This window comes from Scophthalmus maximus, chromosome 15, assembly GCF_022379125.1.
Source record: "Scophthalmus maximus strain ysfricsl-2021 chromosome 15, ASM2237912v1, whole genome shotgun sequence".
NCBI classification, from domain to species: Eukaryota; Metazoa; Chordata; class Actinopteri; order Pleuronectiformes; family Scophthalmidae; genus Scophthalmus; species Scophthalmus maximus.
This window is the reverse complement of record NC_061529.1, coordinates 14,613,585-14,638,756: the sequence shown is the minus strand read 5'-3', so window position 1 is coordinate 14,638,756 and position 25,172 is coordinate 14,613,585. Positions and strand designations below refer to the sequence as shown.

Below are 25,172 nucleotides of genomic sequence, written 5' to 3'. Positions count from 1 at the left end.
AGAGAGAGAGGGAAGTTACAGTGGTCTGTTAGTGTTCTCTACCATTCCCTCCCTGACCTGAGGAACTGAGAGAAGACGGAGAGAGAGAGAGAGAGAGAGAGAGAGAGAGAGAGCAGAGCTGGAGATGGCTCTTGGCTCCACTCAGTAGCAGACACCAAGCAGGCCTGAGGATATTAGTGGATACTTGACTCCTTCCCTGTTTTATTTCTTGGATTACTCGGTGTGGCGACTAATTGCTTAAACCTGGGGACAGCACAACAGCAGGTGAGTCAGCTTCTCCCGGGGGTTTCCCCCCCTCCCGATAATGATCCGTTTTTTGGCCTTCTTGCACTAGTGTGCAACAGTGTGCTTCTGGCAGAGCAGGATTCATCAGCTGGGCTCCTTTCAGAGAGAAACACATGGAAGAGGCGCTCAGGTACAGGTGCTGCTGCTGCTGCTGCTGCTGCTGCTGCTGCTGCTGGACTGCCATCGGTTTATATGGATCCAAACGGAATCCGACCTGTTGGCCTCACTCCAGCTGCGTTTGAGCCACATGAATGGAACAACTCTTCCCCGACGTGTGTGATTAATTCAGCCCGCGTTAATACATTCAAATAGTGTGGCTTTCCACATGTTGAATTAATTACTCACTCACGGGAAAACAAGCGTCTGCTCTGAGTGCCGTCAGCGGCAATACAGATCTGGCATTGTGACACGAACACATAAAAGACAGTGTTATGAATCAAACATTTTTCTGCGGATTACATTTGATATCGCTGTATGAATCAATAAGACGGTTCAGTGTGAAGGCTTTTGGGCTTTGCACGTGGGAAGAGAAACCCACGACGTCTGCAGACAACAGGCGTGCGTGGTGCACAGAGATAAAATGATACTACGCTTGTAGGTTGGGTCATGTTTAGTCATCACATGCACTTGCGCACACATGTAACCTTTGTCCTCATCGTCTCCCACATCCGCCAACTCCCAACACCTCTGCAGCGTCATGTAGCTCTCACTTTTGCTCTCAGTGCACACGCCAAATACAGTGCGCAGGGTGCAGAGATGCACTCCGCTGCTTGACATTAGGAGGCATTCAGGAGGCTGCAGCAGGACCACATCTTTCATCCGGAATATTTATGGTTTGTAGTGACGCCAGAATCGAATTCCATTGCCTCCGCATGAGGTCATCGGCCTTTTCGGAGGAGACACATGGCTCCAGCTAGCCGCCGTCCATTCGTCAAGGCGCACATCACCTTGCCTCAGCAAAAAGAAATGTGAAATGTATCTCACTCACAGAAGGGGAATGTAGTGCAGGTGTGGCTTAAGCCGCTGTCAGTGTCCCGGGGCTCCGAGCAACCTCACCCCTTCCTCTCTCGCTGCCTCCCACCCTGTCCAGCTGATGTGGCCTCTTGTGCACTCGGTGATATCACCGCCCAAACAGGACAAAGAGAGCTGCTGCGGAGATATTACTCATTAACATTTTTGTACGTGTTCCAGCTTTATCTGAGCACATCCTCTCTCGCTCGGCACATGCCCTGCAAGGTCTGTGGCGCTCAGTCAGCGTGATAGCCTCTTGACCAAGTCGTGATATGTGACTGTTGACTGGGAGGCCATCAATCTCAGCTTGTGAATGAATTAGTCGCAGTGTAAAACAATATCGTAGACCCTGTTTAAACTGAAACCGGGCTGGCTCTGCATGGGCGTTTGCCAAAGCAGCATTGATTCGAGATGCGCTAAATGTGTCAGCGGCTTACCTCATGCCATGACTATAGCTCAGGGTCACTTGACTTGTTACTCACGCAGAAAGGGACATAGTTAAACTGTGAGGTGTAGCAGTATCTCTAGAGCTTTCTCTCTGTTGCAGTGCAGTAGACGCAGTATTTAATTACAACGTCAATTCAATATTCGTGATTTATTATTATATTGTGTCTCAAGATAAGAAGTAATGTGTTTTCCGTGTGCACTGCAGATAAGCAGATAATAATAAAAAAATCTAATTTGGCCTCTTAAGAGTTGCAAGAATGAGCTAATAATGTAAAGGATTATTTGTTCCTCTCAGTGTTAAGCATTTATTTCACTATTCGTTGACATCTGTGACCCCCTTCCTTTATGCATATGTGTCTGTGCCTGTGTGTTGTATGCAGGTATCCGGGTGTACATACTGTATATGCTACACCATTTGAGGATATCTCTATATAAATGCACCGAAACACGATATAATGGGAGGTGGACCTCATCGCTGCGTGGTCGGTGTCTTCCCCATACGTCTGGTGGGCCTCAACAACAGCTGTCACTGATATGCACAGCTCCAGTCATATACAGGCCTCTGGTCTTGAATTCCAAAAATGCAGTTTAGACACATTGGGATGTTTCGCAGAACTGCGGCGCAAATAACTCATGCTCTCGTGGGTTTAAAAATAAGTCCTTAAACTCCATAGCAACCCAAGATCTTCTCAAGATCATTTGATACGTAGCTTGCAAGATGACAAGGGATACTGGCTATAAACAGTGGATGTGTAGTTAATTGGTTCTTGTAATATTAAAATGACTAAGGTCATTTACGAAAGTTCACATGCAGGAATATTCTGTGTGTTGCAAATGTTTCAGGTTGGTCAAAGCGCATAGGCTAACAAGTATTTTCCATATATGATATATTTCTGGCCAACTTTCTTTGTTTTTAACGCAAGGGAAATTCCGCAAGAGGGAAATATTCCCACCCTTTCTATCCAACCCATGCTTTTTCTTCTCTCGTCTGTGTTTTTCTTTTCTTCTGCGGGGGATGACATAATCACGACTCTTCCAGCAAACTGGCGCGTGATGGTGACAGCCACCCAGAGACCTCATCTGTCCAGTGTGTCGCTGAGTTGGAGAAAGTGAACCAGCGTATATTTTCTGAAAGCACGGGGATCATTGGCCTCTGCGGTCGATTGTTACATTGTGCGGAGGATTGAACACCACACTGTAATTTCACACAACTGTTACCGAGTTCTCCCACTCAATTCTACTTTATTGTTGTCCCACCCTCAACAATGCACTTCATTGTTTCTATGATAACTAGTTTTTGTCCTGTGTGAAAAGGTAAACAAGACCAGATCACAATACCAACGCCAAAACAATGCAAGCGCTCACCTTCAAAACTCAAACGTGAACTGGTGGTTATGGGTTTGAAATTGTACAGAAAGCTTAGTCCTTTAAGGCTCTGGTATAACATTATCATTCCAAGCGCAATTTTTTTTACTAGCTGACCAACAGCTTGCTTTAAGACTGAATTTCCAGGCCTCCGGGGTGCTATAAAGAGGTCAGAAACTAGCTGACAAAGACACACGTCTAGCACGTCGTGCTAACAAACAGGCCGAGAAAAGCGCTCTGTGCTAAATGCTAATGTAAGCATGCTAACATGAACACAGGAACATGTTCATCATCAACCAGCATGCTTACTATTTACTGGAGAAGTAAACACAGAGAACGACAATGTAGGATGGGAATATAAAGGTAGTTTTGCAGGTATTGAAACCAGAAACCAATGGATTTGAAGTGAACGTTTTTATGACCTCATAACAGCAGTAGAAGAGGAAATCACCAATTACAAATCATCATGAGAGGAACATGAATGTCCGACTGGTAATCTGTGAAATAACTATATTTTCTCTTTTATACCTCTATAAAAAAAAGATAGTCGCACAATCTCAGTTCTATCTGCGAGGCAACATAGGATTTGTGGAGCTAACACAGGAAGTTCAGTCAGTGGAATTCTGATCATGTAGACGTTCGGACAAGAGAGAGTTCAGACAAACGGCCCATGACGTTGGACCATATCTCTGTCTGTTTCGTCCATATGTTGCACTGCGGTTTCCATTCATAGGCCAGCCAGAACTCGATCTCCTCCTCGATCTGCATGCTGTAAAGATGATATCCACTCATGCCGTTAAGGATCTTCGCAAGTCACTTTTCAATAGATTGAATAGATGCTGTTGCCATGGGAACCACTCCTTTATTTTGAAGCTACAACTTTTACGTGTTTAACTCTTGGAAATAACGGATGTGTTCATGTTTCCCATTATGTAGGCCCACGACTAATTTTGAGAGATGGAGTTGTGAGTCATGTGTTCCAGCAGCCGCAGCAATCCATACGCTCGGTGACAGAGTGGCGCTGTAAGAACGAGGGGCGGTTTACATGTTGTGTGACTGAATAATCTCCACCAGTGTCTCCCACTCACACACACACACACTCCGATGTTCATAGTGCATGACCCAATTGTGGCTTCAGACAGGGACTACGTGACTTCATCAAAGACTCAGAGTGAATTTGTGACAAACTGCAATCAGCACAACTGTCATGAATGTGTCATCATTTATAAGTCACTGATTCAGGAAGCACCCGAGAAGAGTTTTTTTATGATGCAAAAAGGATGATTGTTTGTCCCTTACAAGCAAGTGAGTAAGTAGTGTGAGTGACTGCATATAGACAAGTACCAAAATTCCTCCTAGTTTGCTCATTAGTGAAACCTGAACTGCTGAAGCCACAGCAGTCTCCAGTGAGAGGATCAGGTTCATTTGACATCAGGAAGATTTGCTACGAAGTTGGGACCCACCACCTATGCTGACATTTTGTTCCAGTGTGCTATGTCATGTTCCAGTTATTGTTGCTATGAGGTATTTATAGAAGCCGTCATCACTGTAAGACAAGCTGCAAATTCTTTCGTTTTGTCCATGGATGCTCTTTGACGGTTCAATCTGGTATTACTGGTCAAGAAATTCCTGAAAAGTTAAATCACAGAGGAATGTGTACAGGTCTGAGTTGATATCAGGACAGTGTATGCTTGCCATCCCTTGCTGTCAGCAGCATCTTTATTTTCCCCGACCATGACTGACCCTAGAAGTCGCAGAGCATTTCATGATCCTGGAACAGGACCCTCGCATGGGAAATAGGGGCTCGCGATAACTTTTAATATCAGATGGATTGTCTCACAGCTTTGCGAATCTCATCCACAGCTACAGTTTTGATTGAAATTCCCATATATTGGCGGCCCTGTGTGTTTTTCTTCTACGGACGGAAGAGCTTCTCAAGTGTGCTGCACTTTTATCAGTGTCCTCTGGCAGAGCAAGTTGCCAAAACGCTCGCATGCGAGGAAACTCTTCTAACACCTTGTTTGGTCGCATTAGGGCTGTGGTGTGAAAATGTCGACGCTCGATAAATCAAAGTAATCATTTTTCCCGTGGTGCGTTCTTACATTATTTCAGCTGCTGTTCTCATCTTCCATCTTTGGCAAATGAATTTGAAGACATGCCAGATTAATAAGTCCTGACCTCTTCCCCTTCTTCACTTTTTCCCTCCACATGAACATCACAGACATGAACTAGAGATACCAGACCTCATCATGCTTACAGTATTTTTTATTATATGTAGTATTGTACAGCTGTGTAACTTATATATCTGTACATAAAACACACAGAGTTCATTTTAAGACTACTGTATATGCACAATTGAACATTAGTCCTTCATTTGTGCAGTTGAAGTCTTCCAGTCCACAACATTGCAACAAACACTTAATCTTCAAATTTGAGAAGCCGAAGCCAGTTAATATTTGCAGTTTTTTGCTCGATTAAATAATCCAAACACTTGATCAATCACCAAAATTGTTGCAGATGAATCTTCTGTTGATTGACAAATCGATTAATAAAAGACAGATAGTCTCAACTCTAAGTCTGTCACTGAAGGCATGAAAGCTGTCTGACACATGTTACATGCTGACCAATGACAAAATTTTATAGCCCCATTTTTCCACACTTTGGAATGGAGGCACATGTTTCGGCGAGGCCTATAAATACTCATATATGTGATGTGACAGCTGGACTAGCCCAAACCCTGGGATAGATTTAGGGTCCTGCTTTAAATTTAGGCTTAGGCCTTGACTGGGGTCTCGCCAGGTATTAGGCCTCCCTTTCGTGTTAGAAGGCATCGAGGTATTCAATGCTGGGCAGTCACATTGTGCCGATGGTTTAGATGCCACGAGTGTGTGGGCATTGTGGCGGATATAGGCGCGGAGCTCAGATTGTCTCCCTGCACGCCTTCATTTTCCATAAAGACAACTGGGAACGTTGCATGTCAGACTGGAATGCGAGGCCGCGTGGCTCAGGAATCCCCATTTGTTGCTCTGCAGAATTCACTACAATCAAGACGGCGGGGACCGGGTCAAGGTGGATCAAACAGTGAAGACGACATATTGATGCCAAGAGTTGTTATCAGTGGATTTTGACGACAGACAGACTTCGATGTCTGTCAAACGAAATCTGGTCATCAATAGAGCCCATGAAACTGAGAGTGATTAATCCCATCTCCTACAGCTGTCCAGCCAGGAAATGTCCTGTATGAAATGTTGTCAATATGTGCAGGTCAGGGAGGTTGAACATGTATAGTTGAGTCCATATGATGAAAAGGCATGGGGGAAAAAGGCTCATTGTTTTGTTTCCACTGCCAGCAAAGTTAGTTTCTTATTAACTCTCGATTTCAGCCGCGACGAGTAAATGTCTACACGTGAAAAGTTCCAGACAGCGACGGTGTACTACCTGCCCAGCATCGAACAGCACCCAGAAAAGGGTTTTCGACTGGCTAGTGAAAGCAGCGGAGCAGTTAGAGATGGATATTTCCCTCTGGAGTTGGTGGAGACGGTAAAACAGAGCTATGAGGTGGATGAATATTCAGCGGATATTAGCAGGATATAAAGAAGTGAATGATATATCTGTTCAATTGATTTATTTATTCATGACCAAATGCAATGTAAGGGTGTTGATGGGAAAAATAAACTGATTTCCTTAGGCCATATAGATATACAAGTACAACAGTGAAAATACCTTTTGCCAAAAGTTCAGACCCTCTGAACTAAATGTTTATATCCACGAAGCTCTCAACTGTCCTGTTTGCCCCGCTGAACGGGAGTGACCCCGGAAAAATGAGGCGAGCCGTTACAGTAGCTTCTCTCTGAAATTGTAATGGCAACAGCCCAGAATTTAAAAATAAACCAACGAGGGCCCAACTCAACCGTCTTGTCAGCAGTTGCTCAGTCGGAGTCGTTTACAGCATGTTTCTACGTTTCATCACCCCCATGCCCCCGCTGGTGCCCGTGTTAATACCACCCACCCCCTGACTCCCTGGCACTGCTTGAATGGTGGCATGAAAATTACGACAACAGTCGACTCGGGCGATAGCGAGCCCACCGCTGAAACTAATAGTTATGGACAGGAAAGAGGGCACCGCAATTAAGCCCCAGCTAACAACCAGATCGGCTCAGAACCCGTTTGCACTCACTGAACTCCCTGATCTGAGTTGAGGAATGTATACCTAATGTGTTGGCTTCTCAGATTTGACTCTTTCTTTTTCGGTTGAACCAAGAGATGCCGCGAGTGTTATCTTTCACCCTTCCCTGGCGTCTGCTCACGTCTTTTTTCCCCCTGGAAACAGGTGGGATTCAAAGAGGCTGGTTTCAAGCATCATTAGAATCCCCTGCAGTCCTTGCAGACTGCTATTACAGAAGAAGATAAACATTTTTTTTCTCTCCATGCGAACCACAACCTTTGATAGACTCGCTTTCAAGCCTCTCGACAAGGCATGCAGAAAGTCCCATTCCTCCTCTTTAACAGCCAGTTCCCTTTTATCACATAGGCAGACTGATCCCAGATTCTGCGCATTTTCTGGGAACTTCCGCAGGATGTCTCAATGCGTGATTCAGAGGGGTGAGGGGTGCGATGACATCACCGGGGTGCTATGGAGGGGATTTTAGGGGCCGCGGGGGTGTGTCTCTGTTTGCAATTAATAGGCGCTGTTGTTGATGTCATATCTGAAATCGATGTGTCTCAAGGCTCCTGTTTTGAGTTTGCACACACACGCACACACAAACAAACTAACCGATACACTCCCAAAAAAAGGATGCAAGCATGTACCTTCGGCCTATTGACCTACCCTGCAACCTTTAGTGCAGTGATTCTCAGAGCCCGTGATACTTGTACCCCACTGGGTGTTTTCACAATTACCAGAGGAAACATGTTCAGACTTTAAGATAGTGCAGCTGAAAGTATGTATGTATGTATGTATGTGAGTTTTTGCGAACTCTGCCATGAGAAGCTGACACACACCTCCCACTCACCTGCATCACCTGTAATATTCGCCACTAAGAGTACATGAAAACCAGTTATCAGGCGAGCGGTGCACTTAAAATAGTTTGCAAAAGTTAATGGACAGATGTAATAAAAAACGATGATCTAGAAGTAATTTATAAACAATGGGGGAAAAGTACACACAGTTTAAAGAGTCAGTATGGATAAACAGTTTAACTGAATTTATCAATTGTATACATGTTTAAAATTATCCACATTTGTAAAATGAATCGTGTTAAAGAACAGATTCAGAGAAATTAACACATTGGGAACATGATATATGGTGAGAGGTAGTTGAGCTCATCCTGTTCGGCTGTATGGTCCTTCACATTTACTTATTGATTTATATATATATATTTACATATTTGAACCACTGATATAAGTGAACAGTACATATGCACTGCTGTAGTGTTGTTCTCCCAGCTCACTGTGTGCTCAGACTGTATGCTACAGGGCAGCTCAATGGAACCTATGATGTTATAAGTGATTAATGTAGAAGCATTGAATTTAGAGTCTGTCAACAGCAGTTTTATTTTCAGGATCTGGATAAAATGCTTGAGTCCGACTTTTAACGTCAGCAGAGAAGGTTAGAGCGCCCAGGAGTGCTGCAAATGTGCCTCCCGGTCGTCAACACACAACCCCTTGTGAGAGAACGGGACGTGTGTCAGGAATGCACACACCCCCACAGAGCACGTGAATACACGCACAGACACACATAGACGCACATTACAATATCATCCAATTGTAATTTTGTATGTATACAGTGTGTTTTTGCTTGAGTGAGGGCGTTTGAATAAAGTGGGTGAGTAAGACAGCGCGTGGGGAGTTAGGATATGAGGAAAAGTAATGAAGGCTGAAGTTGTAAACTGTGACCACGCAATTTAAACACAATCTGAAATATTACAGTGGACAGATTTTCAGGGGGTCGAACTTTCAACTGAAACGTACGTTGTGTGATCACGAATGGGGATGTAGCGAGACGAACTGTGCCAAAAAAATTAAAAAAAAAAAAATCTCTTTTCTGGCCTTGTTGCAGGTAGAAGATGCGCTCGAAAAGCAGCGGGGTAGAGAACACGGCCAATGGGGTCCTTGGGCTTCCACAGGACGACCATGACATCGGACCAGAACAGGAAGTGGGTTTGCCTGTGAAGAGCCTGAAGGTCAAAGTTCAGCAGAACGACAGCGGGGAGGATAAGGTGGAGGTCGAGGTGATCACTGACAAAGAGAAGCTACTGTTTGATTCCTCTGAGGCCGGTGAGAAGTCAAGGGACATCATGGATCTGTCCAAAGAGGGCCTGCTGAAACTGCTGGGGATCATGGAAGGGGAAGTTCAGGTGGGTTCGATGTTTCCTCATGTCATTTGACCATTGACCTTTGACCTGTGTTATATGCAGGCTAAGCGCAGTGATGAGGGGGAAGAGAACACAGCTGTGGAAGGCTCTGTGGATGAATACAAAGTCTGTTTGAATGGAAAGTGCATAATGCAGGCTGGGGATTGAGTTAAATTGCAGTTTTTTTGCACAATAGCTTCATCTTGTGGTTGAAAACAGTTTAGCATGCCACTCATGCCTGGAGTGAACACACACTGCTCCTCCTCAAGCCAATATGCTGTACGGGAGGTTTTCAAAGAGGGAGGCGGGCCTTCTCAGGGGGGTACTGCTTCAGTGGAGGCTCAGTGAATGGAAGGGGAAACATATTACATTAGCAATATTAGGGAATATTGCTAATATGATATTAAATAAGAGTCAGACACTAAAAAAATACATTAGAATGGTCCTTATATTTTGATGTAGTCCGAAGTTGTGTCAACTAGCAAAATTACTCTATTTATGCCCACACTCTCAAACTTTGAAAACCTGCGTGCTATAATATTTACATGTCTTTATATGTCCATGTCATTTCAGGCCAGAGAGGATGTAATCGGCATGCTGAAGTCCAAACAGACTGTGCCCGAGGCCCTGGAATCACGGTACGGCTCTGCGGTCCCCAACTCGGCCCTGCAGGCCCTGCAGAGAGACGGCTTCATCGCCGGCACTGAGCCGCACAACCACAGCGTCCACCAACAGCCTTTGGCTGAGGTCAGTCGGCAACTCGGAGTAACGGCACTGCTTGTGTTGTCAGCGTTAACACATCTTCCAATGAGTCAAACTCTGAGGGGATGATGAAGAATGTTTACATTTTTTATTACTGGGTCGCGAAGGCAGGTAAAACCACAAAAGACAGTTACAGTGAAGTGATGAGAGAAACATTAATGAAGAGATCTGAGCTCTGAAAATATATGAGAAAGTGTTGGTAATTGTAAAAGTCAAAAGTTAAGCCAAAAATATGTTGGAATTAAAAGAAAAGGCTTTCTTTGTCAGTTACATTGCAGTTAGCTGTGCAGATATTTTCAAAGGGGAAGAGGTTAATGTGAAATATCTTTCACAAAAGTGTTTTGCATATTACACCTCAGACATTTTCCTGTGTCTGTGTGCGTCAGCTGGATCGTCTGCAGGAGAAGCACAGGGACACGTACGGGCGGATGCTGGGCCAGTTGCTGCTCGCCGAAAAGTGCCACCGTCGCACCGTTCAGGAGCTGGTCACGGAGAAACGCAAGCACGTCGACTACATGAACAAGAGCGACGACTTCACCAACCTCCTGGAGCAGGAGAGAGAGAGGTGAGGATGAGAGGACTGTGGGAACTGGGGCTTAGAACTGCTAACATGGTATTTACTTATTATTTGAATTATAGTATCTAATATCTTAGGAGAGCACAAACTTTTAAGGCAACTTTTACTGAGGCAAGAAAAGGAAGAAAACTGATTTCTATACACTGAGAGAGAAAAAAGTGTAATACAGAAAAATCACTTATTGTTGACATACATTTTCATCATGGATTGTTAATATATGAAGATCACTTTTTCATATACCTTATAAATGATATCATAACTATATATATTATATAAATAACATAATACAAGCACCAGCAGTAACACAAAAGGAATATGTTTTGCATATGGAAAACTGCAAGACAGTGGAAGGAGAAGCAGGTGAAAGCAGTAGGGGAGGAGAAGATTGGCGAGGGAGAGGAAGGAGAAAATGAAAATTTGATTGAGAGAGCCAACATGGTTTTATAAAACCAGTGTGGAACATATAAAGTGAAGTGGGTTGAAGGAATGCATCAGAATATGTGAAGATGGCCTCATCAACTAGGTGAAACACGAGAGAGGGGGGGTGAGGACAGGGAAGCTGGTTACTGGTTAAGTGATAACCTCACATACCTTCCTTTGACAGGGAGGGGCCTGTAGTTTGAGGGCAGGGGGGGGAGGGACAGAGAGAGGCGACGAGACGAAGCCACTGGGGGGAGGGAAGACAAGTGAAGTGATAAAGGGCAATTCTCAGAGGAGCGAATCTCCCATGACATCATCTGTGAAATGAAGTCATCACCGAGGTTGAGACCTGGCATGCTGGTCACGAGGGGGATGGGGGATGAGAGGTTGGATAAGAGAGGAGCCGTATATACGCCCTCCGCAGCTTCACAGCGGGGATGGTTCCATCTCGTGTGTGTAGAGGGCCGCGCAGAGATGAAACAAGGCCGGTCGGCGTGCATGTGCGCTGACTGTCTGTGAGAGAGGAGGCCCGACTAATTAAAAGTCCTCACGGATGAAAGAGCTCAATTGGATGTCGCTTGTCGAGGAATGTATTGCGTTGCGACTCCCATAACACATCACTGCCCACTCTCACACAATGGCCCTGACAGACGGGGCCTCATTGTGTGCATTGATTGGACTAATGTAAGTTAATATGTGGCTCTCTCCGCGTTTACCGTTTGCCAAACAGACTTGAACGAGCAACAGAGCGGGCGGCAGTATTGCACCGTGTAGTGTAGCAGGGCCGGTCAAATGCGAAGCAGACTTGAGAACACTTACACGCTGCATTTCATGAACTGTCCAAAACTTCAAACAGCTCGCTCGCAGCACTGACCCAGCCGACACACACACACACACACACACACACACACACACACACCACACACACCACACACACACACACACACACACACACACACACACACACACACACACACACACACACACACACACACACACACACACACACACACACACACACACACACACACACACACACACACACACACACACACACACACACACACACACACACACAGTCTATACCGCTGGCTTTTACTGCAGGACACAGGAAACAGACCACGGAAGCTAAATCACAGTCATGACAGCCGAGTTGCCATCAGACACTGAGGGAGAGCGTTGGGGAAACGAGCAGCCGACCTCAGTGGGGAGTCGTGATTCAAAACATTTCCAAAGAGAATTTTCTCTTGATTGTAAATCAGTCATTTTATGATTTAAACAAAACCGTTTAAGGAATTCATCTTGCGTCTGCAACTGCTACCATTTAGGTTCTGCGAGGGTGAGCACACAGACGTTCTTTTGAGGATCTGACTTGACTGACGGTTCTATTTACCTTTACTTCAAAACACGTCTATCCCGAAGCAAAATGTGCAGAGAGGTGGAATCGAAATAAAATCACAGGAGGAAAATTAAGCTTTTGGTTTTTTCACTTTGATGTGCAGGCAAATTTGCGCAGTCTACCGCCTCGGCCAAAGTACTTGTGACAGTTCAGGTGGGCTTTTAGGAAGCTGAGGGGACAAACACGAAAACAGCTCTGTGAGGCTGTATGTTTTGACATGGTGCTGCTTTATATCCATACCGAGGGGGGCGTGAGTGTCTTTCGAAAATTTCACAGCAATCCATACAATTGGTGTTGAGATATTTGAGTGTGTTGAACTGATATCGCCGTTCCTAGAGCCAAGCCGCTTATTAAAAAAAAATGGGCTAATGATAAAAACTCATAAACGGGGTTGGGAGCATATGGCACAAATAATGCATCATGAACGGACACTTTGCTTTCACTTGATCCCTTGCGTTTGCATGCGATGAAGACTTGACCTCCTTCTAATGCCAGGTAGTTTCCAAGAGGTTCCTTGGCTCATGCACAGGTCGGCCTCTGTCACCTCACGGAGGGAGGAGAGGGGGTGATCTCTCTGCAAGGGCTCGATCTGTCAGCACCTGCAGAGCCCAGATCCGTCATTTTGTGGGTTGCCGGAAAAAAGGTCACGGAAGTGGCCTGGAGTGTCGTCTGAACGAGGGTTGTGGAAGGTCAAAAGAAAGAAGGACAAAATGTCCCTGAACTATAACAGTATATGATGCGGCAAAGAAAATGTTTTTTTTTGCCTGAAAATATGTCGGCACTAACACCTCCACTGACGCATGCACCAATCTGCCTCGTCCGGCTCTGCTTTGACAATCACTCTCTCAGGTGCGACTGACAGCATGCCATCGCCTCATCCTTGTCAGCGCCATCTCCACCCAGCCAGCTGGTTGAGAGTGAAGAGGGAGAGAGTTCTTGTGCCAAACATCTGCAGGAATGCCGCGGATGGGCCCTGAAGAAGCTGTTTCTGACTGATAACCAGCCATTAACACCCTCTCAGACAACAGAGCAATTTATATGTCAAGACGTTGAAATATGCAATTGGCCCGGTGGTATGTGTAGTGATTAACGGAAGAAATGGCTTCCATTCATGAAACGAGTTTAGAAGAACGTACACAAAAGGAAAAATGCCTGACGCTGTGAACTAAAATGATTGTTTCCTTTGTAATTTTAGAGCCGTTACAACACAAACATCACATTATTCAAAAATCTATCGGCAGATCGCTTGCATAGAGTTATGTGTAGACCCTTTTGAAGTCGCTCGCTTCTGCCTCCTCTCTTTTAACACCACATCCGTCTTGCGAACTGTACATTATCACTGACGCTCTTGCTCAACACTTAATGCCTTTTCTCCGTCAAGAAAGGTCATTACTGTACAGCGCAGTGTTTTGACAGCTTTCTGGCAGTTTCGTGTCTCCTTCAGTCCTCGGCCTCCTTACACACGGATGGGGGGCCGCAGTGCCTCTGAGCACATTCCCCAGGAAACATGGGATGAGATGTTGCTGATGACAAAAAAGTGCTCTTGTGGACGTGAGGCCTGGCTTATAGATCACACCTGTGAACTGGCTTGTATTTCTTAAACACACTTTCTTAAATCTGAAATGCAGTGAAAACTAAGGGGAAATACTGATATCCATTTATTACACAAAATAGTGGGAAAATGTGCTGTTGTAATCAAGCATATAGATTCTCGGCATATGGCCTGGTATTTGTATCGGCCACTTATGACTGGATATACTGTGCACAGCCACTTTATCCTTAGTTATTTCTAAACAAAACTATAGTTCTTATATTACTTGACCATACGTGCCAAATACCACTGACATCATGACTTTGACCTTTGCAAGAAAGTAATTTTAGATTGCCAATTTCTAAGGCGTCAGTGACATCTGACTGCGTAAGTATGAATTCTAAGAGCCGCTCTGTGGGATCTGGAAGGCTCCTTTGTACAGTAGCCAGGCATGCCTGGCTTGTTAATGCTACTTGGCAATGACTGCTACTAGTAATATGAATCAATGTGAGATGTTTACTGCCACTAGTAAACTGAGAATCAACAGAATTTCAAATTGAAATCGTTTGCAGAGAGCTAGGTTTCTGAAAACTGTGATTTGGTTTATGTTTAACTTCATCCACTCAGTTTCATTCAAGAGTCTGTCATCCATAAACCTACTGTCATGGTCAATCCTCCCAGATCTTCTCCACCTCACGGGAGACATTCAACTCATCCATATCTGTTTTTCTCATCACAACTTTGCAGGGAGCCTCTGTTCAGGTACAGTTTCCCCTCGAGTAGAACTACAGCAGACATTCTCGCCTGTCATACCAGTGAGATTATGCAGAGGCAATATCCTGTGCACTTTGGAAAATGGAGATATAATTTAATATGCACCAACCTGGAACTGAACCAGATTTTGTCTGAAAGTAATGTTGATATTATCATTCTTTCTAGTCCATTTGTAAACCGTCAGAAAACTAAAAGCTGTCCATAATTGTTTTCCATCCAACAAGCCATGTTTTATAAAAGCATGAACATTGGTGGTGGTGGGGGTGGAAACACTCCTCCCACAAGGGTCCCACCCCCTTCACACAGTCCAAAGCAGAACAGCACACATTCTCTCATACACACATTACTGCCTTATATGGATTAGGTGACATCACTCACTACAGTACGCTCCAACGTATTTATTCACCTTTCATTTTCCTGATAAAATGCTTGGAATGTGACTGGGGAAGATCTGTGGTAAAGGAAGCTGCTTCTTTTGCATTCTGAGTGGATTTCATTTAATGGCAAAACTGGCCTGGTGCTTGTTTGTAGACCATCCATGGTGGGTAAGTTAAAGATCTGGTGTGTTACTGAGGAGTCAAGCAAACACCATTTGAGGCGACAGGATATGCATGTAGAATATGCACCAGCATCCTTGTTGCCCGGGTGCCGACTCATTTGGTTTATTTTGCAATGCAAATCGTTCTGGTTGAATCTTGTACTAGACTGTCTCTGTGAATGTGCAAGGAGACCATGCAGCTTTGCATTCAGTCTGCTTTGCATGTATTTTGTTGGAGCCGGAGATGAGACTGTGCATGAGCAGCATAGAAAGAAGCTGAGAGAAAAGAAGACCACTAGGTGAGGGAGTGCTAAACTTTCACAAGCAGTTTTCTTCTCTATCCCATCATTGAAAATAGTGTTTGGTAGATGTAGCGTAGATCTATGCTAGTTTTCCCTCTTGATCTTTTTGATTGTTCTGCATTGTAGCATTGCATATAGGGGTCTTCCTTTTGTTGCAAAATATATATTAACGGAATAATCTTTTTGTCTAAAGATAGAAAGAATTGACTTCAGATATTGGACTTAGTTTCATGTCAAAAATATAAGAGTGTGTCATGTAAAATTCAGGAAATTCTGTGAACAAAACTTTAAATATGTTTGATCAAGATTTGAATCTTGGGTCTTACAGTGGTGTATTTTGAGATTATAACTTCACTTTGACCCTAAAAGTAGTTTGAATAGAATCAACAGTATCACTCACCATCACTGAAACATTAACAGGAATAAAATACTTCATATTTCCATGACACAAATGGCACACACAGATATACTGACTTTGACAAACAGATAAAACACCAAACTGAGACCTTGCCTTTTTTCTCCTTTTTTAGACTGAAGAGGTTGCTTGACAACGAAAAAGCCTACCAGGTTAAAAAGGAGAAGGAGCACTCTAAACGTCTGGCCAAGGTGCGAGAGGAGCTTGTCAAGCTGAAGTCCTTTGCCCTGATGTTGGTCAATGAGCGCCAGCAGCAACTGGAGCAAATGGACCAACAGACCCAGCGGGTGCAGGAACTAAGCCAACAGCTGCAACAGCGGGAGCAGGCACTGAGTGAAGCCAGGGAGCATGCTCAGGAGGAGGGCAACAGGGTGCTGAGTCTGGAGGTTGAGCTTAAAGAGAAATCTGCCAAGCTCACCCAACAACACGAGGAGATGAGTGCCAAGCTGACCAGTCAGGAGCTCCACAACCGTCAACTCAATGCCAAACTTTTGGGGCTTACGCATAAAGTGGAGGAGCTAGAGGAGAGCAACAGGGCCTTGAGAAAATCTGAGGAGGAGCTGCACGAGCTCAGGGAGAAGATTGGCAAAGGGGATTGTGGCAACTCCAACTTGATTGCTGAGTTGGAGAACTTGCGGAAGCAGGTGCTGGAAATGGAGGGAAAGGATGAGGAGATTACCAAGACTGAAAACCAGTGTAAGGAGCTAAGAAAGGGGCTGCAAGAGGAGGACAGTAAAGGTAAAGACCTCAGGCTAGAAGTGGAGAAGCTCCAGAAAAGAATGATGGAGTTAGAGAAACTTGAGGGTGCATTCGGCATCAGCAAGTCTGAGTGTGCACAGTTACACGCTGCTTTAGAAACAGAAAAGAGTCTGTCTAAAGAGCTCTCAGATGAAGTCGTAGCTCTCAGGATCCGTATGAAAGAGCTTGAATCTTCTGAACTCAAGTTAGAAAAATCAGAGCTGAGTCTTAAGGACGACTTGAGTAAGCTAAAGTCCTTGACAGTTGCTTTGATGGAAGAACGCAAGACCCTAATGGACAGAATGAAGTCAGATGAGAAGAAAAAGGAGGATTTGAGTACAATGGTCAAGGTTGAACAGGGCAAAGTTATGGAGGTGACTGAGAAACTGATAGAAGAAAGCAAAAAGCTCCTGAAGTTAAAATCAGAAATGGAAACCAAACTAGAAACTCTAACCATAGAAAAGGGGGAGCTAAGCAATACGCTTGTTTATGAAATAGATAAAACTAAGGATCTGAATTCTAAAGTGAGCCAAATGAAAAAGAGGTTAGATGGGTTTGAGCAGGCAGAAAAGCTAAATAATTCAGTGAAATGTGAACTGGGAAAAATGCCTGACCCAGTAAGAAGAGAAGACAACAAAGTTAAGGAACTAACCTTTGAAATTGAGCGTCTTAAAAATCGTCTCAAACAACTTGAAGTGGTAGAAGGAGATTTGATCAAGACGGAGGATCAGTACGACATGTTGGAGAAAAAGTTCATGACTGAGCAGGACAAGGCCAACATTCTTTCCCAGCAGGTGGAGGAAATGAGGAATCAGATAGCGCGGAACAAAGCAATTGAGAAAGGAGAGGAGGAAAGCCAGGAAGATGACCTCCAACAACGTTGCAAGAGAGAGGAGGTCAAAACCAGGGAACTGCATTCTGATGTAGTTGCCCTCAAAGAGAAGATCCATGAACTGATGCACAAAGAAGACCAGCTTTCTCAGCTGCAGGTGGACTACTCCATCCTGCAGCAGAGGTTCTTGGAAGAGGAAGAGAAAGCAAAGAACATGGGCACTGAAGTTTTCCATCTCACCAAAGAGCTGGAGATAGCAAAGCGCCATAGTCGAGCACTAAGGCCCAGCTTGAATGGGAGAAGAATGGTGGACGTTGCTGTGACATCCACTGGAGTACAGACAGAAGCATCATCCAATGGCCCACTGGAGGAGGATACACCAGCTGTGTTTATCAGGAAGTCTGTTCAAGAAGAGAATCACATCATGAACAATTTCAGACAGAAGTGCCTGAAGAAGCCAACGGAAAAAAACATTGAGCGTTGTCCTTCATCTGGCAGCGACCTAGGCATGAAGAAATCCTGGATTCCCTGGATGAGGAAAAAGGACAACACCACTCAAGAGACCAGCTTGGAAAAGCCACTACACATAAATGGAGATCTTTTGCCCTCTGAACTGACCATTAACCCAAAGCAAGGGCAGCATTTACACATCCGAGTAACACCAGACCATCAAAACAACATGGCCACTCTTGAGATCAGCAGCCCTACAACTGAAGATGTTTTTTCCAGCTCAGCTCCCCTCAGCCCCAACCCATCTCAACCTAAATCAAGAATCACAATCATTCCCACCTACTCTGCGCCAAGCTCCAAGAGAAAGACCACCACTGGACCTCAGGGCCCTGACAGAGCCAAGTCTCCAGTCACCATCACAACTATATCTAGAGCCAAGTCTCCTGAAAGCAACCGCCCTTCCTCCAATGTTTCAGGTAGGCCATTGTCTCCTGTCTCTATTATGACAGTCAGCACTGCTGTAGTGCCTGATGCATCCACCTCCCCAGAGCCCCAGGTCATCTCGACCATGGGCAGAGCTGTGTTCAAGGTTACCCCGGAGAAGCAGATGGTCCCAGTGCCTATACGGAAGGGCCATAACAACACCAGCATCATCACCACGACTGAGGATAACAAGATCCATATTCATCTAGGCAACAGCATCTCCCCAAAGATGGTCGTCAGGCCAGCGGCTTCTGCAACGGAAAGCAGGGAAATGACCTTATCAACTGGGACAGTTCTACGCTCCCCCCGCCAAATCACCACCACTGCCACCAGAAGCACACAGAGCAAAGTCATGAGCAGCATCACAATTTCCCCTGTTACATCCACCACATCCAGGACAACACAAAGCATGGTAAGTTTTACTTAAAGGATCTAGAAATTCCGCCAAGGGGTTTATGTGATTTTTTGAGTTTTCTATTTGTTAGCAGGATTACTCAAAAGTTAAGGGTGAATCTGCACGAAAACCTTGTCAAAGATAGGTCTCAAGCATAGTAACAGGTGATTACATTTTGATATCAGGATCCAGGAACTTTTTTGAAAGATTCCTCACGCTTCAAGCTAAGCAATGCAGCTGTTGGATAAAGCCTTAAAATTACTGTACATAAATTAAATACATTAAAATCTAAGACTAGCTCAAAACAGAACGAAAGCAATTTTAATTTAAAGAGTGCTCAGCAATCAGAAAGTTGGCGATTAATATGTTCGGGTTTTGAGATCTCTGCCTTCATATTCTTTATTATATTTGAAAAATAAGTTCAGTCACTGCTTCATTTCACTCTGAAAGAAATGGGTCAGGAAGCAACACTTTGTTGGTGTATCAGTGAACCTTGTAACTTGCTCTTTGTGGATCAGATGGCTAGCATGACAGAGATGGCCTCATGGGCAGGCCTCAGAACAGCAGAGCTAATGATGTGGCATTTTGCCACCCTGCTAGAGTCATGCGGTAATTTATAGTTGTTACACAGTGTTTACATTCACAAACAGCCATGCGGGGCCCAGTGCCCTCTGGCTGACAAAAAACAGCTTTGCACCAGTCACAGCACACTGAAACCTAGCCAGGAAAAGAGCTCACCCACTGGAATTCAAGTGAAAGCATGGATAAATTATGCATTTTTTTCTTTTACACTGTTCCTGTAGTGCATATGATCAGTGAAATTGTTTAGAAATTCTTACTCTTTTCTTGTTATGGGGTTTTTCCTTTATTTATTCTTTATGTTCCCCTCAAGTGCTCCCTGTCTTCATTCCCCTGCCTGAGAAACTGTACTCTGTCTCTCTCTCCCTATTCAGACCGGGCACGATGCCCAGCCACCTCGCACAGGGCTGACCCGCATCCCAATGTCCAAGAGCCTGAAGACAGGAAAGGCTGTGCTGGGATCCCTGGGGATGTCTGGTGGAGTGAAGCTGGAGTCACGGGCTGAGACTATGAGGATAGAAGTTAAGAAATCCAGTGTGAACAGCAATACTTTACAAAACGGAGGAAAAGCCTGACTGACATGATAATAGCATACAAACAAAATACTTAAATATACACTATCAAAATATATGGTGCTCCAGCGGGATTTAGACAACACTCACTTTGATGTCTCCATGCAACTCAGTATTTTTTGTAAATAAGTAAACCATTTATTTTTGTAAAGTCTTTTGTAATTGTCGGTCTCTTATCTATTTCTGTCATATGGATGGGTTCATATTCTTTGTATTTACAGTGGGAATTGTGATGGGCATTTTGGTTAAATATCAGACTGTGCTGCTACTAACAGCTTCTTGCTTTGAGTGGTTGAGTGAGTTTGATGCTATATTTTATAGGGACACATTACAGGCCAGAATACTCTTTTTCATATAAATGATGTTTATTTTTTCTGTGAAAGATGTGTACTTAAACTTTAAATAAATATGATGTCAAAGGGTTGTGTGACTTGCTCGTTCATGTACAAAAATACACAACAATCCAGCAAAGACAGGGACAGTTGTATACTTGTAGACAAACAGGTCAGATACTGTACGCATGTGAATGTTTCATCTGTGTCATAAGTCATGCTTTTACAGCATTACAGATTTCAAAACAACAGGCTTTGATTAAAGGGCTTAGCAGAGAACGTGAAAAGCAATTAAATAATTGACAACAAAAACACATTGTACATTATTATATGTTAAGAATTAAGAATGAATAAAAATACAATTGAGCAATTATATATAAATGCTGCTGACTTAAAAGCAGTAAAATCTTTAGCTTTGAATAAAAAAAACAATGGTTGCTCAGTTTATTATTTTTATAGATATTTTTCACGTCATTCATTCATATTACTAGATAAGGTTATTCTGCTTGTACAAGAAGGTTTTGCTTTTTATAATGCAAAACTCTGTTGTTGTTATTTCATATAGTGACAATATGTCATTATAACTTAAAAAAATATTGATATGATGCAACAAAAGAACTTGTTAAAACGAAAAACTCCACATTATAACTTTTTTTGTGCCATTGTGGCAGCCTTCCATTTAGCTCAATTCCATTCCCACGTCTCTTATCCTTGGGGGGGGACACATTTTTTGGTGCCTAAAGGAACATAACCTTTGAATAGTGGACACTTGGATGTTCTGATTAAACAGGTAAATTAAGAAAATTTGAAATTAGCTGGGGGATTTCTTAGACGTGGGTTTAAACTGCACAAAGTTATTCTTTTAACTTCAGAATCAGATGATAGTGAACCAGTGTGTAGAAGGGGCGTGTGTATTTTCTACGATGACGCGACTGCTACGTTCCAACATCCTATTGGCTCAAACGCTTCCGGGTTCTTCCTGGGGATGGGATTAGCCAGTCGGACGGAAACAATTGTACAACAAGTAGACATTTAAATCGGACGGAGGACATTTTTTCCACACCTTAGACACTTGTAGCCTCTTACCTGGACGTTGTGTCAGTGGTCCACCGTGTGACATTGCCGAGGGACCGTCGCCTGTCGAACCGAAGTGGATTACCGTGCTCGGAGTGGATTGCGACCATGATGGCGTCAAGCTACAACGCCAAGGAGGAGGACGGCCACCACTCGGGCGCACCGGCTCACGGCGGGGCGGCGGCGGCGGCGGCGAAAAGCAAAAAGCCGGACAACACGGCGTTCAAGCAGCAGAGGCTACCGGCCTGGCAGCCCATCCTGACGGCGGGCACCGTGCTGCCCGCCTTCTTCGTTATCGGGCTCATCTTCATCCCCATCGGCATCGGCCTGTTCGTCACATCGAACAACATCAGAGAGTTCGAGGTAACGGCGACGTCCGCCCGTCCTTTGACAGCCGCTCACCACCGCACATGTCATTACACCGCTGACAGCTGACCTGTTGACACACGGTCGAGTCAGACCGACGCGTGACACCGCGCCACAGCTCGTCGTATTTCTGACAGGCGATACCGGAAGTAGTTGGCCGACTTTAGCTAGCTAACAACGTTAGCTCAAAGTAGCGCAGTGCGATTCAACGCTGCTGCGATTAACAGTTTGATAAAGGTGGTGCTGCAGGGAAGTCTACTTGTGCTGAATATAATGCTGCTTTAATAAAAACGACAAATCCACTTCCTCGTTTTTCAGATCGATTACACCGGCGTGGACGTTGACAGTCCATGTTACAGCTGTGCCAGGAACTTCAGCTGGAACAACACAGCGCCGTGTCTCTGCTCTGTGGACTTCACGCTGGAGCAGCCGTTCGAGGTGAGCCGGAGGAACCCCGTGAATAATACATGCCTTCAGCTCCGATATTGACATCTGATAAGGGTTTGGCCTGTTTGATGAAAGGGGAAAAAACAACCAATCCGCCCTCCTGACACTTGAGTGTCCATTAAGATCTATTTTTGAGTCCCAAAGAAAAGCAAACTCAGGGTTCGTTTGGAGCCTTTATTGTTATCGATTATCCCCGTCTTAAAATATGCTGTCCAGTAACTTGCTGAAGGCTTTTTATTGATTGCTAACAAAGAGCTCACTTACTGTTGCACACGACACACCGGTATCAAACAACCTCTGTTTAATCTAATTACCTTCAGGGAGTAATCTTTGTTTGAAAGGCAGCCCGTAACACAATCTCTCCTCCTCGACAGAGCAATGTCTTCATGTACTACGGCTTATCCAACTTCTATCAGAACCACAGACGCTACGTGAAGTCCAGGGACGACAGCCAGTTGTACGGGGACCGGTCTGCTCTGACGGTACAATCCTGAAAACCTGAGTGTTTTTAAAGATTTCATTTAAAAAGCCTTTGCATCAGTGTAACTTTTGCTGCTGTTTATAGAACCCCAGCAAGGAATGCGAGCCATACCGCATGAGTGACGGACAGGCCATTGCTCCATGTGGGGCCATAGCCAACAGCCTTTTCAATGGTGAGTGAGACATGGTGGACTACCTGACACTTATCTGACTGTTTAAACTCCTACTAAAAGCTCTATCAGCCTGCGGAAGTTGAAGCTCATTTTCCGCTCTTGCAGCGCATCAGTATTGAATGCAGTGCTTCTGTGTTTCAGACACTCTGGAGCTGTATCACATTGATTCCAATGGCACCAGAAACACAATTCCTCTGGTGAAGAAGGGCATCGCCTGGTGGACAGACAAGCACGTGAAGTTCAGGAATCCCGGTGGAAACAACAACCTCACTGCCGCTTTCAGAGGTGACTCCAGCAAACTGTGCTCAAAACAATTTAATACACTTGCATGGCAGTGTCTAGCCTGTTTTTCTTTTTCTTTGTCTTTCTCAGGCACATCTAAGCCGGTGAACTGGAGGAAGCCAGTGTATGACTTGGACCCGTCCGATCCCGACAACAACGGCTTCATCAACGAGGACTTCATCGTGTGGATGCGCACGGCTGCTTTGCCCACCTTTCGCAAGCTCTATCGCATCATCCAGAAGAAGGCGGTCACCACCCCCACTCTACCCAGCGGCAGATACGTCTTGAACATTTCTTACAGTATCCTTTGAACTATGGTCTGAAACTCTACTGCACGATCAAAACTAAAGGTAGCCTTAAAGGGGCCGTAAAAAAATTTGGAGAAAGATTATTTGTTGTGTTGACAGTGGAACCGAGTTTGCTGCTTTCATTTCACGTGAATTTTCTACGTTCGATTGCATTTCACATTAGTAAACATGAGCATGCCGTTAACTGAGATGTAAAGTGTAGAGGAACTTTTAAGTAATGTGTTGACACCTAATACATTAAGGGCAAATGAATAGTTTTTTCCCTTAACCACTTGTAATCAGATTACCCTGTGCTCAGCTTCGACGGTCGCAAGCGAATGATCCTGAGCACCATCTCCTGGATGGGAGGGAAGAACCCCTTCCTGGGCATCGCCTACATCACCGTGGGCTCCATCTGCTTCTTCCTGGGCGTTGTGCTGCTCATCATCCACCATAAATACGACACCCGCAACAACAGCGCAGATATCCCAAATTAAACGGCTCTGGGATCGCGTTTCCTGGTCTCTGCATGCATGGGTGATCCCCTTGCGGGGGGGGGGGTTCGCTCTGGACTGCTTGTTGATTTGTTTGCGTGAATACACTGGTCTCTGTGAACGTCTGTGGCGTGTTTTGCGGAGGGACACGAGTGTCTTCGGTGTCTCATCCAAAGCTGCGTTTATATGTAGGACATGTAAATGTCGAACGAGACGTCCGAGTCCTGCGTCTCCGTGCATTTAGTTTCTAGTCGGCTGCTGCGATTGTCATGGCCCTGTCTTTTTTTTTTTTTTTCAATCTTCTATTTATCTATACATTATCAAGGTGTCTATTTTAGCATTGCTTTGCAAAAAAGCTTAATCATTGAAGGATGTGTGTATTTTTCAAGTTCTTGTCCAAACTATTTACTGTGATATGTCCTGCTGATGAATGTACCGTTATATTTCATTGACATACCTCTGGTTTTCGACATGAATAGAGGATGAGGTGAACTTTTGCTCGCATGCTGGTTCTTAATGTAAACATTGATGTTTAAGAAGAAGTATTTGACCCCCGGAGAGTCATAGGATATTCATTACAAGTAGTACCAAAAGCGTGGTCATATACACTCTGCAGTGACTGGTCGTATAAAGAGACTGAGCCTGTCATAATCTCTATTTAACAATTGAAAATACTTCTATACGATCTAATGCTTATTGATGATGGAATCCTGATCCTATAACACTATATATATCCAGTATTCTTGATTCTCTGGAGGATTAGAGCACAAAAACTCACCAGTTTCTACATTCGCGTGTTAAATCATCTTGCGTTCTCTGATGTCGACCGAATGATACTTCAATGCACTTTAAAAGTGTCGCATTTGTCGGGTTTTTCCCTCTCGTGTCCCTTCATCTTCTGTCACCATGTCGCGTTGTTGATCAGTTAATAATCCGTTTAACTGTTGACAATTTGAAATCTGTCAGTTTTTATAAGGTTTATAGGGTCCAATTAAACAACTCGGTCAGTG

General features: G+C 44.4%; 2 protein-coding genes and 1 long non-coding RNA gene across 3 annotated transcripts; 2 read left to right on the top strand and 1 right to left on the bottom strand.

The window, feature by feature from the left end:
* On the top strand, positions 1-20,650 carry LOC118285878 (filamin-A-interacting protein 1). The gene is made up of 6 exons (XM_035609798.2): positions 1-264; positions 9,167-9,464; positions 10,035-10,208; positions 10,610-10,788; positions 16,295-19,094; positions 20,030-20,650. The coding sequence occupies exons 2-6, from the start codon at positions 9,174-9,176 to the stop codon at positions 20,228-20,230; spliced, it is 3,645 nt and encodes a 1,214-aa protein (XP_035465691.1). The 5' UTR covers positions 1-264; positions 9,167-9,173; the 3' UTR covers positions 20,231-20,650.
* LOC118285880 lies at positions 10,298-21,784 on the bottom strand. Its single transcript, XR_004785281.2, has 3 exons — positions 21,646-21,784; positions 19,916-20,162; positions 10,298-10,768 (listed from the first exon to the last, which is right to left on the bottom strand). It is a non-coding gene; the product is annotated as an uncharacterized LOC118285880 (long non-coding RNA).
* LOC118285879 (cell cycle control protein 50A) lies at positions 21,512-25,172 on the top strand. The gene is made up of 7 exons (XM_035609799.2): positions 21,512-21,996; positions 22,318-22,437; positions 22,821-22,928; positions 23,012-23,099; positions 23,241-23,384; positions 23,472-23,681; positions 23,972-25,172. Exons 1-7 carry the CDS (start codon positions 21,742-21,744, stop codon positions 24,163-24,165), a joined length of 1,119 nt encoding a protein of 372 aa, XP_035465692.1. The 5' UTR covers positions 21,512-21,741; the 3' UTR covers positions 24,166-25,172.